The sequence below is a fragment of the Glycine max genome, chromosome 13 (assembly GCF_000004515.6).
Source record: "Glycine max cultivar Williams 82 chromosome 13, Glycine_max_v4.0, whole genome shotgun sequence".
Taxonomy (NCBI): domain Eukaryota; kingdom Viridiplantae; phylum Streptophyta; class Magnoliopsida; order Fabales; family Fabaceae; genus Glycine; species Glycine max.
The window spans coordinates 33429866-33447386 of NC_038249.2; the positions used below are offsets into that span (position 1 = coordinate 33429866).

Sequence of the window (17521 nt, forward strand, 5' to 3'; positions counted from 1 at the left end):
TTTTTGGATTCAGTTTAGTCTTCTAATTTTTAAAATCTATTTAATTTAGTTTTTTTATTTTTTTTAATTTGATCTTCTAATTTTTAAAATCGATTATTTTTTTTTAAAAAATTGTATTTTGTGGTGGTTTAAAATCACTTAACAACAACAATTTTGAAGGAGTATCATTCTTTACCATTTAAACTAAATGATCAAATTGATACGATCTAAAAAATTAGAGGATTAAATTAAACCCAAAAAATATTAAAGCACCAAATTGAATCTAAAAATTAAATTAAAGGGAAAAAATAATTTAACCAAAATTTTCCCTTAAATACGTAGTTTGGTTGGATTTGATATTAAGATTTATGGTAAATTTTAATTTTGGTGTTCTGTAATTCTTAATCTACGATTTTGATTCTTCTTGTTTTTTTTTTTTGCAATTTTTATCTTTCTATTTTAATTTTTTATCCAATCTTTAATTTTTTTTTCATTTATTTCTTTTATTTTTTAATATTTTAATTAATTAAATTATTTTTTATGGATCTTAAGTGAATATCACCTTTCAAAAAAAAAAGTGACTATGTTAGGTCTATGATTTAATTGGATAAAAAAAACAAGCAAGTGCAGAATTGAAGATTGAATCACAATTGAATTTTTTAAAATATAGAAACCAAAATTGATAGCAAAAAAAAAGTAGAAAGACAAAAAATATATGAATTATTAATTATAAGGGATCAAAATTATAATTTAACCTAATATTTATTTGTATAAATTAAAGATGTTATTAGAAAGAGGTTATGCTTTTGGCATCTAAAGCTTAATAAACTAGTTTTTTTTTTTAATAATGAATTTGGATTCTCTAAAATAAAATAAGAGTATTTTGATGCCAGTATGTCAAGATTGAAATTAGGCTTTGGTGGTTTGAAAAGATATCTACAAATCACAAAGACATGAGAGCAAGATTTTTTCTTATCGGTCAGAAAGATAAACAACATAAAGCAACAGAACTAACATTAGGTGAATTAGTTTTTTAAGTTAGATTAATTAAACTTAAGGATAAAATACCGATAATCAATCACCACTTATTAGGTGAGAGGAAATTCTGAAAAACCTAAAAATTAATGATAAACAAGCTAATTAAAAATTACTAAAAAAATATGAAAATTCTAAAACCGAAAGAAAACTCAATTCCATCATTATACAACAAATTAGTGTTTATTCTTTTAAAATGCTTAAATATCCTTAATGTGTAGTCTTAAGAACTAATATCTGTCACTGTTACGCAAATGAATTATGTAAATATTTTTTTTTGACTTAAATATGTTTTTGTTTGTTAATAGATATTTATTTTTTATGTTTGGTTCTTAATAAATTTTTCTTTCGAATCAAAATTTCTGATATTTGAAAATTTTTATCTTATATTCCTATTATTAATCAGGATCCATTAACTCTCTATATGGTTGTTAACTGGCTATACAGCCATGCCATGTGTAATATTTGTCTAATTGAGATTACAAGTGAAATTTTTTAAAAAAAATAAAAAACAATGTCATTTTGCATGTTAAAAAAATCTTTTTTCTTTTCTTTTCTCTATTAAGAAACTATGTCATTTTCTATGCTCACAGATCCCACCCACCAAACCCAACAACAATCCCTTCTTCTTCTGGTTCTACTTCACCCTTTTTGTCTCCTTCCTCACTCTCTTCTTCGTCTTCACCTCCTCCACCCTTTCCCCCCAATACTCCAAAACCTGGTTCCTCACCCTTCCCTCCCCCCTCCACCACTATTACTCCAACAACTGTACCATCAAGGTCCAAACACACCTCGACAAAACCCCCCTCCAAGTCCCTCACTGCCAAGGGCCTCCACATCACCTCCCTTGACCTCCCTGGACACGGCTTCTCTGACAACTCTGTTGAAGTTTTCGTTGGGGTGTTGATTTTGTTTCTAAGAGGGTTGAGTTAGTGAGAAACGTGACACTTATCAATACGACGGTGTCTACTAAGGGGGCTTTTTCCGTTTGGGCTCTGGAGGTGCCTATGGTGAGGGAGGTTGTGTTGAGGGTTTCTTTTGTTTTTGTGATTAACAAAAGGTGATCTCCTCTGTTTTTTATGCAATTTTCAATGTCCTTTTGAGGAAATCCAGGTGGAGTTTCGAGGAGGTTAGATGTTCCGGGTTTGTATTTGTGATCGGAGAAGAAGGGATGTTATAGGTGTGGGTCTTTGTTTGATGGTGACGGTGGTGCGTGGAGAGGTTGCAGAAAAGAGAAAATAGGAGCTTCATAAATGACGCCGTTTTTATTTTTAAAAAAAAATAATTTTTTTCCATGTGTAATCCCAAACAGATTATACGTGACATGCTGCTTGTGTGACTGGTTAATGGCTAAGTAAGTAATCAACAGATCCCAACTAACGATAAAGACTTAAGCAAAAAAAATTTCAAATATTAGAAACCTTATTCGAAACAAAAATTTATTAGGGACCAAACACAAAAAATAAATATTTATAAGAAATCAAAAACATATTTAAACCTATTTTTTTTATAATTTTCAATATTTTTATTTTTGTTTAACATGAGTTGACAGCATACTTAAAGAACAATTTATTCGTATGGAATAAACAAAATATTTTGTTTACTTAAACAAACAAAATGATTAAACATATATTGGAAGAAGTTAATTCCTTAAATAGATTAAATAGATTTCAATACTTTGATTATTAGTTTTTGGTTTTCGAATGAAGAATACTCTAGTTTATCCAAACAAACAAAAACAAAATAATTAAAAAGAACGATGCCAGATCCATGGTATTTCTTTTTTTGTTTTTTTATCCAAATTTATGAGTAAAATTAATCTTAAGGGGTTAAAAAAATTAAACACCATACATAAATTTGTATACTTGACCATGATAGCCTACGCCTAAATTCAGTACTAATAAACCTTCGAAGAACAACGAAAAGGCAAATGCTACGAAAAGAATATGATTTTGAGTATTTTGCCCCTTTAATCTCAGTTCTTTCCTATTAAATTGGATTTACAACTCTAACCTACAAAGACATCAATTAAAGTCGGTCTAACCATGAGTGATGTCTATAGCAAATTTTAAGAGATTTTTTTTTCTTTAAATAAGAGTTATATGGTAAGTCTTTTTACTAAAAAATGTGGGTTTTTTTTGTTAACATATGTGAACTTTTTTGGTCTATTAAAACTAAAGCTTAAATATGTTTTAAATTTTTTTATAAATGATCTATTTTTGTTTTCATCCTTAATAAAAAAAAATTTGTTGTATTAGATCTTTATTATATCAAAACCTTTATTTTAAGGACATGATATCATCTCAACCGTTAATTATATTGTGAAGATCTGTTCATAGAGTGACACATCATGACTTAATTGACGATAGAAAGTAAAAACAAAACTTTTAATATAAAAGGGATATTTAATGTAACGAAATTTTTTATTAAGAATCTAAAATAAAAAATGATCATTGAGAAATTAAAAACATATTTTAGTCTTTTTTATTAAAAAATGTGATTTTTTTTGTTCACATATATGATCTTTTTTTGTTTTATAAAACTAATAATAATTATTTTTTGTTGTTGATGGGTCTAAAACTTTTTGAAGTAGTTGTTTTATTTTTAAGTTGATTCTCCATCGATGATAAAAAATGTAAAAGATATTTTTGGATAAGTGTTAGTAGCATTGATAGTTGATATGATTATATATATATATATATATATATATATATATATATATAAAATTAAAGATTAAAATGATTGAGTAATTAAAATAAATGTTGTAGGTGATCTAAAACTCAGACTAACTCTTTTTACTAGATTTGACATTAATTGACCAATGGCTTACCTAGCAAATTCAAGTGCGAATCAAAATGATTATTGCCAATGGAGAAATGGGGGCCTACATATATAAGTTGATGAGTGATGGTAGGGCATACACGTTTCCTGCTATTAGTGAGGTCTAAAACAATTGGCATGCAATATGAAACCGGTGGCGGGGCGCAGCCAATACAATTGCATGTGACTACTTGTTGACTCCAATGCCTGCAGCCACATATTTCCATTGTGCATTAATCATAAATTGACATCTTCTCACAAATCAAATTTCATTTCTTTTTGAATTGAATGAATTATCGAACCAGAGAACCTCGGTTATGAGACACAAAGTTATACAAGTACTACTAGAAAAGAATATTCATCTCAAATCTTAATTATCTTATCATCTTAGAAGAAATCGATATATATCTTCATCATCATAACAGTGATCCCTCTTTCACACGCACACAAAAAAATATCATAACATTAAACCGTTGGCACAAACCTACAATGTTTATATTAGTTAATAAATTTCATTTAGATAGCGATCATACTAACAAGTACAAAACATTTTTTGTCTATTAGGATATAGATTTTTTTTTAGTGAAGAAAAGATTTTAGCTTATGACATGTAACTTAATCTCGTTTTATAATTATTTGCCTAATGAATCGGAAGTTGATCTTCCATTATAAACAACTTTTTATTGAAGTGATTGCATTTTCAATATAACAATTAAAAAAAAGTTGTGTGGTGTGGTGGACCTAAGTGATTTAATCTTTATAAGTATAATAATGTTTTCTTTCTTTTGGGTCTAGAGGACCTGGTGTAGGCCATGAAGGAGTCCTGCGTCAAGGGGAAACACGGATAGTTCCCTTTCAAAGATTTGGACCGCACTACTACTGACAGAGATTACACTTATGCCAGCACCAAAAGCCAGGTTTGAACATTTATGCATTTTTAAAAGAAATTAATGATTGTGAATTTTATAGCTCATTCAATCTTTAAATTATTATTGATATGATTTTTAAAATAATTATAATAAAAATCAACTATTTCACTATATATTGTGATTGTGATTAAATGACAGGATAAACTTTTTACATGTGTATAATTTTTTTTTCTCTTCTTAAAATTGGTACAATGTTATTCAAATCCACGTTATATTAACTTTGACTATTAAGTTGACATTGTAGATTATCTAAATTCTAAACGTATCATAAACACATTCACACAACTTCTAAGTTCTAAATATCGTACTAAATAAAAAGGTTTACATTTGCGTATACGGTAAACTTAAAACAAATGTCATAAGCACAAGAGCCTTGACTCGTGAGGCATTACGTCTCTTCGAAGACAAAAGATTGTAAGAATAAATCCTAACGAGGCCAATGTATCATTTTAATAGTCTTTGTGCATATTTTTTCTTTTCAATCAGCCTAAAACTAAAATGCTAGCAACACCCCTTTTGGTTAGTAGGATTTTTTTTTTTTTACGGGTACCTAATTTTAGGAAGAAATTTATCATAAAAGAATTGCATGTAGTAACAAACACATCCCAGCTACATGCAAGAGACGCCTTTTTAAGCGTCCAAAACGCGTATACATTTTCTATGCACAAATCCTTCTCAAGATTTTTTATGTACAACTTCACAGCCTCAATCAAGTTAGATTCACAAATTAAGAATTAACATTTGAAAAACAGAATAACGTTACAATTATAGGCTCTACCTGAAAATATTCCTATGTGTTATCCTTATTGAAAAAATGCAAAACTCATGTACATTGAAGACTTTGCAAAAAGGAAGGGACTACACCTAATGTCACCGAGGTCCAGAAAGCTCAATGGCTTCAATAATAAAGGAAGGTTCTTCATGAACATCACTATAATTTTGTGAGAAACTGCAAGTTCTTTCATCATATAGGTTAGTTCCCCCTTGTGACTCCTCTGGCCTCACTGACTGCCCTACCAGACCTTCTAGAATCTTTAAAGCTTCTGACATCTTTGGCCGCAAAGTGGGAAGCGACTGAGCACATTGTAAAGACAACTCCACTGCTTTCTCTAACTCTACTGGATCAAAACATCCCCTAAGATCCCTATCGACTAGCACTTCCAGCCGCTTCTCCTCAAATAAGGTTCTAACCTGCAGGAATTTAGCTAGCAGCTCAAAATTTATGGCCAATGCAAAGTCTGAAATTAAAAGCTATGAATTTCATGAAACTAAATTTGAGCAAGACACACAGAATGCTTCAGTATTTCACAGCAATTGTAGAACAGGTGAAGTAACATTATTAGCAAGCTAGGCTCAATGCAATCTTATGGCAAAACCACCACATGGTCTTAAGTCAAGATTATTATCATGTGAAGACCAAGGGAGCAGAAAACACATGATATAAAAAGGTGAGCTTACAAGAAATTTAAAAAACTACTCACCCAATCAAGGATCATTCCCTTTTGGACCTGAGCATTTCCAGCATCCAGTGCCCTGTGTCCTGTTATGAGCTCCAAAAGTAATATGCCAAATCCAAAAACATCTGTTTTTTCAGAAGACTGTCCAGTTGAGAGATATTCTGGGGCAATGTGCCCTACAGTACCCCGCACTGCAGTAGTTACATGTGAATCCCTTTGATCTAAGAGCTTAGCAAGACCAAAATCCCCCACCACAGCTTCAAAACTTTCATCTAACAAAATGTTTGCAGCCTTAACATCCCTGTGGATTATTTTTGGATTGCATTGTTCATGCAAATATAGGAGCCCACGCGCAGCCCCAAGAGCAACACGCATCCTCCTGTTCCAGTCCAACGATGGCCTTTCACGGCAAGTCTCTGTTTGAGAACAAGGGAGAAGAGAAAATCTATTAAAATCTAGAGACATGGGAATTTAATTTCGGAAAAAATGTATTCAACAAAGAACCTGCATCAATTATGATGGTATCACAAGATTGGCTTTTAATATAGAACGCAATAAACATTTTAAAAATTATTATATAGATAATGTGCCACTTGAAAGTGATAGACTGCATGGAATCACTACATGTCATTGATTTGAAGACAGTTTTTTTTTTTTTCTAATTTCCACTGTAAGAGGCATGTATCTACTCTTAGTTACAATATTTTACACAGCCTCAAATGAAGAAATGAAAAATATGAAACAAACCTCTCAAGCGATCAGCAACACTGCCGTTGGGCATGTAAGGATAAACAAGTAACCTTTCATCTGGTGTCATACAGAATCCATAAAGACGCAAGAGGTTCCGATGCACAGCCAAGCCAATCATCTCAACTTCCGTTTGAAACTGCACTTCTCCAGTGTAATTGGGATCTTTCAGCCTCTTTACTGCCACCAACATTTTGTTTGCAAGGCATCCTTTGTAGACAACACCAAAACCACCTTGTCCTAGGATATTTTTTGAATTGAAATTTCCAGTAGCAATTTGCAATTCCCGGAAGGAGAACCTCTTCAAATGGCCAATATCAAATTCACAATCTTGCTCCACTTCAAATGTCAAATGTGAATGTTCCAGAGTGAGGAAAAAAGTAGTGAGGAATATGTGCATGTTTCATTATGAAGTAAAAAAAGTAGTGAAGTTTTTATCAGGATGTACCATAAGATGTGTAGAGGATGTGTGATCTGTACCAATGCAACCAAAAGACAAGAAGCACCAATGAAATTACAAATGCGCAACTAAAGCCAATAACAACAGCAAGCACCCTTTGGTGATGACTGCCACTCGTCTGAGATGACCCTGTATCTGCAATTGAATCTACATTTATATATACCTCAATCTACTGATTACTAGGGTTTTAATTTAATAGATAGAGGTTAAAAGTACACTACCATTTACTGGTTTTGAAAAGCCCATACAAATTTGTGAGGAAGAGGTGCAGAGGAAATTGTTTCCTGAAATACTATCACCAAAGAAGTAAAATGTCAAGCAATGCAAGAAACAAGATTGATGCATGCAACAAAAGGTTAAATATTAAAAGAACAAAAAAAAAATTAAGCTAATACCAGTACTTATTTCTAACAAGGCAATAGCCAGTCTCCTCTAGAATCTAGAGCTAAGGCATAAGTTTTCTGCTTCATATATCACAAGTTACTTGAAATTGTTAGATTTGTTTTTAGTAAACAGTTGGCATCTGTGGGTTTCCAAGAAATGCGCTCTAGTTTTATCCTGCTACAGGTTTCCTAGAAATGGTTTCAGCACTAGCACTTCTATAGTTATCTAGTATCCTAATTTCCACTAAAAATTTAAAGAGAAAGCGTCATTTTCTGAATGCACATTAGAATTTACATAGGAAATTTTAGGGAAAAATCATATACCATTGAAAAACTCACCTATAACCTTTTGCTAAAATTTTTGGAGTGGGACCACTGAGATTATTGAATGACAAATCCCTACAACATATATGGAACAGTAATGAGATTTACTTTTACGGATTTAAGCAAAAATACAATAGAACTGTGATAAAGTGCATACAAGAATGAAAGGCCTGTGAGATTAGCAACAAGCTGAGGAATCTGTCCAGATAGTTTATTTTTGCTGAGCCGCCTGAAATACTCAGCATGAATAAATTAGGAAGTAAACAATTAGAGAAAGACTACTGAATAAGCCAAATAGGTAACAAAAAAATCACCACTGTTGAATCTATTTGTCACACCACACTCACAAGTAACTAAGATGAGTCAAAAAGCCCAAAGAATTAGGAATTTCTCCATCAAGCTGGTTACCAGAAAGGTCAAGGGTTTGAAGCTCTAACAACCTCCCTATCTCAGTCGGGATAGGACCAGATAACTGATTGTTCTGCAATAACCTAAGAATACAATGGCAAAACTCAAGTGATAAGAAAAGTTGGATGGATACAAGAATACACATTCGAATGAAACAAGTATAGACCATTCCAGTTGCAACTCACAATGTTTTGAGATGGCTCAAATTTCCAATTCCTGAGGAAATCGTTCCAGATAAACCCGCACTGGCCATTTCCCTACCACACCATCAAATTACCACCAATAATCAATATCTTCATAGCTTGAGAAAGAAATGCCACTAATAACCCTTTAAATATTAGAATTGATGGCATCAGAAAAACACATTGAAAAGTGAAAATACTACTCTTCGGGTCTTCCCGAGACACAAATGATAAAATGTAAAACATGTTACATTGTTCATAGTTAAAAAAAGAAGGAAGCAATCTTAAGACTTGTGATAGAAATTAGCAACAAAAAGACTTACAGGGAAATAACATAACCTTCGGCAGAGCAACCAACCATGTTCCAAGTACAAGGATCAACCGAATTAATATCCCAACCATCCATGACATGCAACTCATCATTCATTTTACTCTTCATGGACATCAAAGCGGCCACTGATAACAACCCAACAACAACAACAATCTCTCACTGAAACCGAAACCAAAACAAAGCTAGAAAGACGAGAAAACAAGCAAAAGGAAGAAACACCAAACCTTCATAGTTGACACCCTTTGGAGAGAGAAGGCTATCAGTGCCATCAACAACAAGCACCCAATTCCACAGAAAAAGTGAAATGAGCCAAGCAACAACTTTGACATCTTCCATGAAACCCAAAAAACCGATTCAAGTAGTGGGAAGCAAAAAAGCTTGAAACTTTTCTACTGGGATCTTCGGTTCTGAGCTTCTGAAAAAAAAAAAGAAGCATAAAAATAAACAAGCAAACCCTTTTGGAAAATCTCTCCCGTGCTTGCTGCCTCGAGAGAAACGAAGTTGAAAAAAGGACCGTGAATTATTTTACAACAAAAAAATAAAATATACTAGATAAATGAATGAAGATCGTGAGAGCAGGGAAGACAACTCGAGATTTGGGAACATGACAGTGATTGTCGGTCGCACGGTAACAGTGTTTAGCTTCATGGCAATGATCGTGTGAGGGTAGTCACGTGAATTTCATGATCTGACACCATGCGTTGACTGTTCAGTTCCTTAAAAACGTTGGATTGTTTTTGTTTAGGATCGTGACGGTGAATGGACGGTGAAGATGGAAGCGGTCGTTAGTGTTGATGATTAAGGGAGCGTTTGTTAGTGGAAGCTGGAGGCGCGAAATTTGATAGTTGGGTGGTATTTTGACAATTTATAAATTGCATGTCTCGGAGCTCAAGGAACTCCTCTACATGTGGAATGCCTATATTACCACTTACTGGTAGTTTTTTAATTAATTCACATGATGGTGTGACGGAAACCTATTGTTAGATTCTTCAATATTATTACCACATATGATATGATAGGTCATAGGTAGTTCTGTTTATAATTATATTATAACAATATTATATTAGGAGATGAGATGAATAATTAAAGATGACAGTGTAAGAATTAGATTCAATTTTCTCATAGGTTCCGTAAAATGTCAAAACAATAAATAATCATTTTTACTTTTTTTTTTTAATTTTGTATCTTAATTTTGGGACACAGAATTAATTCCAGTAGTTATCTAAACACATTAATAATTGATTTACATGTGAACTTAGCAAGACAAATTATTGAAAGATCTTAGATTATATGGTTTCAATTAATCTCATATGACATGTAATCAAATATGTTATTAATTTGTTTGTAATAATCTCTCAAATAATAGATATGTACATATATAACTAGTGGTTGAACAAAAAAAATAGTAGAGATGTTTGTAAACTAATTTAATTTAATGTAAATTGTGTGAATTGAAATAAAAATAATGTTTTTATTATATTTAAATTGAAATTTTAAATAATAATTCAATTTAATTTAGCTAAACTTATAATCTTATATGCACATATATATTTTTAAGAGTTGTCAATGGTTTTCATAAGCACACATCATATGAAGTTAAGAAAATTTGTTAAATATATATATTCTTTATATTGAAAATCACCCAAAATTAGCCATAAAAAAATTATTCTTTTTTATTATATGATCATCAAACAAAATGTTTAAAATTCTACATAACGTTTAATTGCGTTAGTTCAACATAATTATGAACAAATAATTGTTTTTAAAAGTATTTTAAAAACCTATTTTCCAAGCACCTTATTTGTGATCGTAAGCCTTTCGTACCAGACAACTACTCACCCTAAATATGCTTGGGGATACGTCCAATTACAATAATTGAAGTTTTCATCATGCAAGACTTGAAGAGAATGCATGTGCAAAATCCTTACCAATTCAGCTGAGTAGTCTTGTGTAAGTTTAAAGGAACGCAATAAAACCATATGGATTTACATAGTTACTTCATAGATTACATGACTCGAGTTAAACTCAAATTGTAAGAAAAACTTCATATATGGGGTCGGCTTGAATAAGTACTTAAAAAAAGTGATTTATTTTTAAGTGAGCAGAAATGATTTTGTGTTTGGTTATAATTATAAAAAGCACTTTTTTTATTAAAAGTGATTCTTAACTTGTTTGGATGTGACAATTATAAAAATGTTCTTTTATTATAAAATTACATAAAGAACCTCCACTCACAAAAAAATTATATATAGCACTGTGTGTCCCTGCATAATTCTTTTGCTGCTAAAAATGCTAAGATATCAATGCAAACCATGTAGCATATTTGTAAAACTTAATTGATTTTTCACCTTCATCCCAACTATTGTACCCCGTAGACTACCACACCAAACATCAACGTATTATGAATCCTTTCCCCGTAGACTACCCCTTTCACCTTCATAAACTCTTGAATCCTTTCCCCAAGCGTAAGATAACTGGATTGAGCACACACGGACAACACTCATTTCAGGTCACAAGAATGCAAATCAATTGCAAACACTGTCTGCATAAACAAAGTTAAATGACCGTTAGAAGTAAAGCAAAAGTAAAATTGGAAACAAAAATCTAAACTTGATTTATCTTAATATGATCATCTGTTTATTCTTTGTCAAATGCCAATCTAAAACCATTGGTCTAGGTTTAATGGTTTATGCAGGTTATTCTGATTCAAAATGAGATTTTGAGATATGAAACCAGTTCATGATGTTACTCATTATTCAAAAAAATAAACCTCCGGTTCCCTTACTCATTATTCTACATCAACAACTGATAAAAAAAACTCAGTTACCATCACAGTTTAAAAGGCCAAATATATGAAAATACTTTTGTTTAAAAAAGAACTTTTTCTCTCAATAAATTTAAACAAAGTCACTCATTGTCTGAAACCAATTTTAAAATCAATTATATATAATCTTCATCTTCGTACCCCATTGCCCAGAGGTTCTTCACTATGCGAAGGTATGAGGGAAGGATGTTGTACGCAGTCTTACCCTTGCATATGCAAAGATGCTGTTTCCGGATTCAAACCCATGACCAACAAAATCAATTATATATAATATCAACATAAAAACTTATGAGCACTGTTAGCATCGAAATGAAATGTGGAACATGAGAAAGCAGCATTAAAGAAAACAGATAAGATAGCACAATTACATTTCACAAGGAAAGGAACTGGTCAACAACATTACAAATCAGGCACATTACATTAATAAGAGGAAACCGAACCCAACAACCCCGCATCAAAACTCTGTGTGGACCCTCCCCTCCTTCCAGCTAAGGCTTTGGTTTTCCCCTTACAGAAGCAATCTAAGTTCTGACCATTTCAGGCCAAGTATACTTAACTACTATATGACATGTAGACGTTTACAATAAACAAAGGCTATTTTGCCTGAGGAAATAAGATCCATCAGTAGCAACAGAGAATCAAAAGGTATACATATTTTGATGGATCAACTGCAGCCATCCAGCACCCCAAGTCTCAGTCCAGGTTCAGCTTGAAACTACACTGGTCAGGCCACAGAACATGCTAAATTAGACAAAAATAATGGCGCCACTTTTGTTTAACTTATCAACTAGTATACACTATGCCCCCTCTAAGCTTATCATCATGATCCTGCCGGACGAACAAATTGCAGCCCTATTTGCCGCTTCATGTGGTCAGGTATCACTTTGTTCACAAGCTCTGGAGAAGCTTCGGATAACTGGAAACAGAGAGAATTACAATATAGTAGTCCATCATTTATGATTTTTAGCTAGGATGTTTATAAGGATCATAAAAAGGAACACAGTGCATGTATATTATTTTTCAATGCATTGCTTTGTGTACTCAAATAGACAAACACACAAAGACAGACACTTAAAATCAACCAGACAGATATAAAGCTAAGAAAATGGATCTGGGGACCTTTCTCAGGCCTCTAGACTTATTTAAACCTTTTTTAAAAACAGTATCAATTTTATTCCTAATTTTGAAATTCTGTACAAATAGTTTACTGCCAAAGCACAAATTTGATGAAGAAAGATAATTTAAGGACTTACTTCCTGCTTGAAGTTAAATAAAGGAGGAAATGGACGACCATTTGGCAGGCGAGCATTGGGTTCTCGAAGTTCATCAAAGAAAGGATGTGCACATGCTTCAAGCTGCATAACAAAAAAAGACTCTTTTCAAATTGCTGTGCTAGTATTTCTATAGAACACTCATTGATTAATTAAATTCAGGAGAATCATAAGGTGATGTCAAATAATGTAATACTAAATTAGTTGGAATACAGAAAGTGGAAAAAAAAAAATGCAACCACACTAACCGCAGTGCATCGGAGACTTGGGGAGTATTGCAAAAGCCGGGATGCAAGATCAATTGCTTCTGGAGGCATCTTTTTGTGGAATATCTACACAGAATTTTGATGTGTTAGAATGTCCAGGAATGTTTTCATCATTTCATGCTAATTACATTTTAATCATCAGAAAAACCAATTGTCTGAAAGTAGATAAAATTATATACCTTGTGCCATGGGTGTGCTTTTATCTGTGGAAACCTAAAGTCATTGTAATTGGGATTCATACAGCGTACTTCCTCTCGAGTGGGTGTGCCAAGCACCTATAATACAATTTTATAAAGGTGACTTATAAATTATGATGACAAGGATGGCATGAAAACAAACATAAAATACATGTTAACATCAATTGCACCTTTATAATATGTACAAGCTGGTCTACTGCATTTTCGCCAGGGAATAATGGCTGCAAAAGTTTAAATTGTTTCAGATAACACAAGGGTGGAAAATAATTAAGAGAACATTTACTTCATTTTGTGGTAGATTCATATAATAGTACATAGTAATAATAATAATTCATGAAAACAAATCAATGACACAAACCTGGCCCAAAAGAAGTTCAGCAAGGACACAGCCAGCTGACCAAATATCAATTGAACTTGTATACTCTGTGGCGCCAAATATAAGTTCTGGAGCGCGATAGAATCGTGAACATATGTATGATATATTAGCTTCACCTTTTACCTGATGAGACAAAATCTGAAGGTTAGAACAAGAAACATTCTGTCAGTAAAGAGGGAGGGGGGCAAAGTGAAATCAATTTATTGGATATTGTAAGATGAGTAGTACTGTAGTAGTCCCACCGCACCCCCCCCCCCCCCCCCACACCCACTAAAACCCAAGTTGAATGCATACAGAACATGATAAAAACCTCCAAAAAAATATTGTTTTACACTGGTATGATATAAATCTTGAAAAAAAGGAAAAACAGAGAGCTCCACAGCTTGATGTTGAGCAGAACAAGATATCTAAAACAGTAAAAATTAGACCTGCTTCATCTAAACTGTCAAAACTTTACGGCCATTGATGGGTTATTGGTTGACATTCTAAGTTATTACTTTGTCAATACAAAAGATAATGGTGTATGGAAAAGATGGACATAAAACTAAGCATACCAAAGCAAAATAAGACCTACTAGAACTTTTGCACTTCCAAAATCACATAGCTTCACTTGGTGTGTAAGAGGATCCACCTGGAATGTACACAGAATGACATCAAACTCATATTGAGTACTTTTTAAGAATGAATCTGACTATATTCAACAACATATAAACAAACCAGTATATTTTGAGGCTTCAAGTCTCTGTGGCAAACTTTGGGAACAGTGTGGATATAAGCCAATCCCCTGAAAATCTGCATGCATGCCACGAACTTTTATCAGGCATCAAGCAAACAAATCAGAGATATTTATGAATACCAGAAAGTATGATGCATACCTGGTACATGTAAAGTTTTACATAGATGATTGGCATTCTTTGATTAGCATTGGTATAGTGCTTAATGACTCTATACATGGACTCTGGAACATATTCCATCACCAAATTAAGAAAAAGCTCATCTGTACTTGTAGTTGAAAAGAAACAATGCTTCAGAGAGATGACATTTGGATGATCCAAAACACGCATTAACTGTAGTTCACGATTCTTGTATCTTCTGTCTTGTAAAACCTTTTTAATGGCCACTGCTTCCCCAGTTTCCAAACATTTTGCCTAAGTGAGAAAACAAAATATCAGCATGTGGTGGAGACAGCAAGAATAATGAACCTAGGATTAGGTTATCAGCATACCTGGAAAACAATTCCAAATGATCCAGTTCCTACAACCCGTTCAGCCATGTAACTAATAGTCTACAAGAATGATTGTACCAGACATTAAACTTGCAATCCAGGATAAATGACCCGACAAATAATTCAAAATAAGAGTAATAATATAATACCTGTTTGGGTTCCCCATTTTTGCCTCCAATAGTTGTAGATATGATGTGGCCAGTGAGAGAATCATCGCCATTGGTGACAGAGGAAGACATCTCCTGGTAAGATAGAAATGTTAACAAGGTATATGAAATATTAGAATTTTAACTTTCACAAAATTGGCAGACATATAAAAAACACTAGGTAAAGACATCACATTTCAACAGCACATCTAATAACTCAAAAGTCAAGTGTAAGATATAACATGGAAAAAATCAGCTAAGCAACTTAAGGATAATATTGCAGAAATCCAGTGGAGGAAATAAGCTGCTAAAAAAATTAAAGACAAGAAACCATTAACTATAGCAGCACTATGTTGAGAGGACAAACTTCAATTGAAAATGTTGAAAGTAAGAACTGATCGGAACACAACGTGTTATGTGGCTAAAATAAATTCAAACAAAGCAACAGCTAGCAGCAGAGTACAAAAATCTGGAAAAAAAAAATACTTTGATCAGAATCAGAAAAAAAAAATCCGGTAAATAACTAGCAAATAATCCTAAGTTCATGACAAACAAAAAACCGAATTGTTGAGAGTCCAACATCAGCATAGGACTACAACTACAAGAAGCATCATCAGATTTATGATACAAGTGTGTCACCAACAAATAAATCTTCAACTCGGCACAAAACCCAGTTCAGAACCTCTATCCAGAAATATAGAAGGGGGAAAAAAATTAGACTTCACAGAAAACCATAGATCAACACGTAAATGCGCTAAAAGGGTCTTTAGCGTTAACCTCAAAGACCAGATTTTAGAAGAAGAAAAAAAACAATTTTCCCAATTAGAAACCTTAATAAACCCCTTTGTCAACTAAGGAAGGAAAAAAAAAAAGAAATAGAGAAACAAAAATTAGACATCCCACATAATTTTAGCTTCACCCTCATAACAACTACAAAAACCCCAAAGACATTTTCAACTCTCCCATTTCGGGGTCACTCAACTTTCTAACCAACAAAACAATCAGCATAACAACAAGGCTAAAAAGAGAGGATTTTTTTTCCTTTTTTGCCGGAAAAGTACCTTATCCTCAGCCATGGCGGAGGGTAAAGAGAAAAAAGGGAGAATCTAAGAAAGGGAGAAGAAGAAGAGAATGGTGAGAGAGAAAATGTGAAGGAAAGAAGAAAATGGTAAGAGAAAGACAAGTCCATGTGATTACAGCTCTCCTTTTTCCACTCCTTTCTTTCCTGGCTTCTTTTTATTTTATTTATTTTTTTTTGGACTTTTCGCACTTTTCTTGACTAACTTTGCAGATTAGGAAGACCTTGCTATTAATCACAATCATTAGGGGTGCTTAACTAAATAATAATAATAATAATAATAAAGAAGGTACTGTAATGAATAATAATGATGCTTTGTTTGAGTTTCCTGTTTTTCACTTTATCATTTTAGCGTCGGCGAATGCCTCTCAATGAATTGAGGGCCCAAAATGATTATTCCATACAATGATAATTAGGTTCAGTTTCAAACATCAGCCTGATCATTTTTTCAATATTTGCAATTTTTAAAGGCTTTTTTTTTTTTGGGGTAATACATAGTATTTTAGTAAATATTTCTATAAAAAAAAGAGCCACAGCCTTGCAATTAATTTGAAGAATCAGAAATTAAGTTCTGAAATCTTAAAAATGTGTTAATATAAATCATGAAAGTTGTCCCAACATATTCACTCATAACTGCTCGGACTTCAGTAGAAACTCAACAAACTTGTATAAAAGATCTTGAGATTCAAGTTGAAAAAAATAGCAGAATAAATTACTAAAAGATCTTCTTTCAAAAAAAGATTTACTAAAAGATCTATTGATACTGATGAATAATATCATATGGCCATTCACCCTTATTATTTACAAGGAAGAATTTCGGGAATTTAGTGTTTGTTGTTATTTAGATAAAATAAAAATAAAAAGTTAAACAAGAAATTATTAATAACATCTTTATCGTAATATTTTATTTTGAGATCTTAAAATACTTCTCATACATCACACACTATTACATGTACATTAAAATCAGCATAGCCTTGCATGTACGTTAAGATTTTTCTTATTTTTTTCTCCAATAGATTTCACTTTGGGTTTTGAAAACATTTTTTTTGTGAGTTTCATTTTATTTTTTTCAATTGTTTTTTT

At 32.5% G+C, this 17521-nt stretch overlaps 2 protein-coding genes across 5 annotated transcripts; both read right to left on the reverse strand.

Annotated features, from left to right (window-relative positions):
- Window positions 1-5477: 5477 nt before the first annotated feature.
- LOC100810610 (probable LRR receptor-like serine/threonine-protein kinase At5g45780) lies at window positions 5478-9895 on the reverse strand. 3 transcript variants are annotated; one of them, XM_014765784.3, is made up of 12 exons: window positions 9645-9865; window positions 9280-9470; window positions 9048-9180; window positions 8728-8799; window positions 8482-8625; window positions 8292-8363; window positions 8150-8209; window positions 7649-7719; window positions 7416-7574; window positions 6968-7306; window positions 6245-6636; window positions 5478-5954 (listed from the first exon to the last, which is right to left on the reverse strand). In XM_014765784.3, the coding sequence occupies exons 2-12, from the start codon at window positions 9389-9391 to the stop codon at window positions 5634-5636; spliced, it is 1875 nt and encodes a 624-aa protein (XP_014621270.1). In that variant the 5' UTR covers window positions 9392-9470; window positions 9645-9865; the 3' UTR covers window positions 5478-5633. The 3 variants fall into 3 exon arrangements, with proteins under 3 accessions (XP_014621270.1, XP_014621269.1, XP_006594544.1); XM_014765783.3 differs by having other exon boundaries at window positions 9605-9865; XM_006594481.4 differs by having other exon boundaries at window positions 7416-7562; window positions 9280-9895.
- Window positions 9896-12216: 2321 nt separating this feature from the next.
- Window positions 12217-16579, reverse strand: BIN2 (putative BR-insensitive 2). Of its 2 annotated transcripts, none has more exons than XM_003542925.3 (12): window positions 16422-16579; window positions 15364-15456; window positions 15215-15274; window positions 14865-15137; window positions 14707-14781; window positions 14564-14620; window positions 13972-14112; window positions 13784-13834; window positions 13596-13691; window positions 13399-13482; window positions 13133-13234; window positions 12217-12795 (listed from the first exon to the last, which is right to left on the reverse strand). In XM_003542925.3, exons 1-12 carry the CDS (start codon window positions 16434-16436, stop codon window positions 12700-12702), a joined length of 1143 nt encoding a protein of 380 aa, XP_003542973.1. In that variant the 5' UTR covers window positions 16437-16579; the 3' UTR covers window positions 12217-12699. The 2 variants fall into 2 exon arrangements, with proteins under 2 accessions (XP_003542973.1, XP_040864245.1); XM_041008311.1 differs by lacking the exon at window positions 16422-16579 and adding an exon at window positions 15728-16360.
- Window positions 16580-17521: the final 942 nt, after the last annotated feature.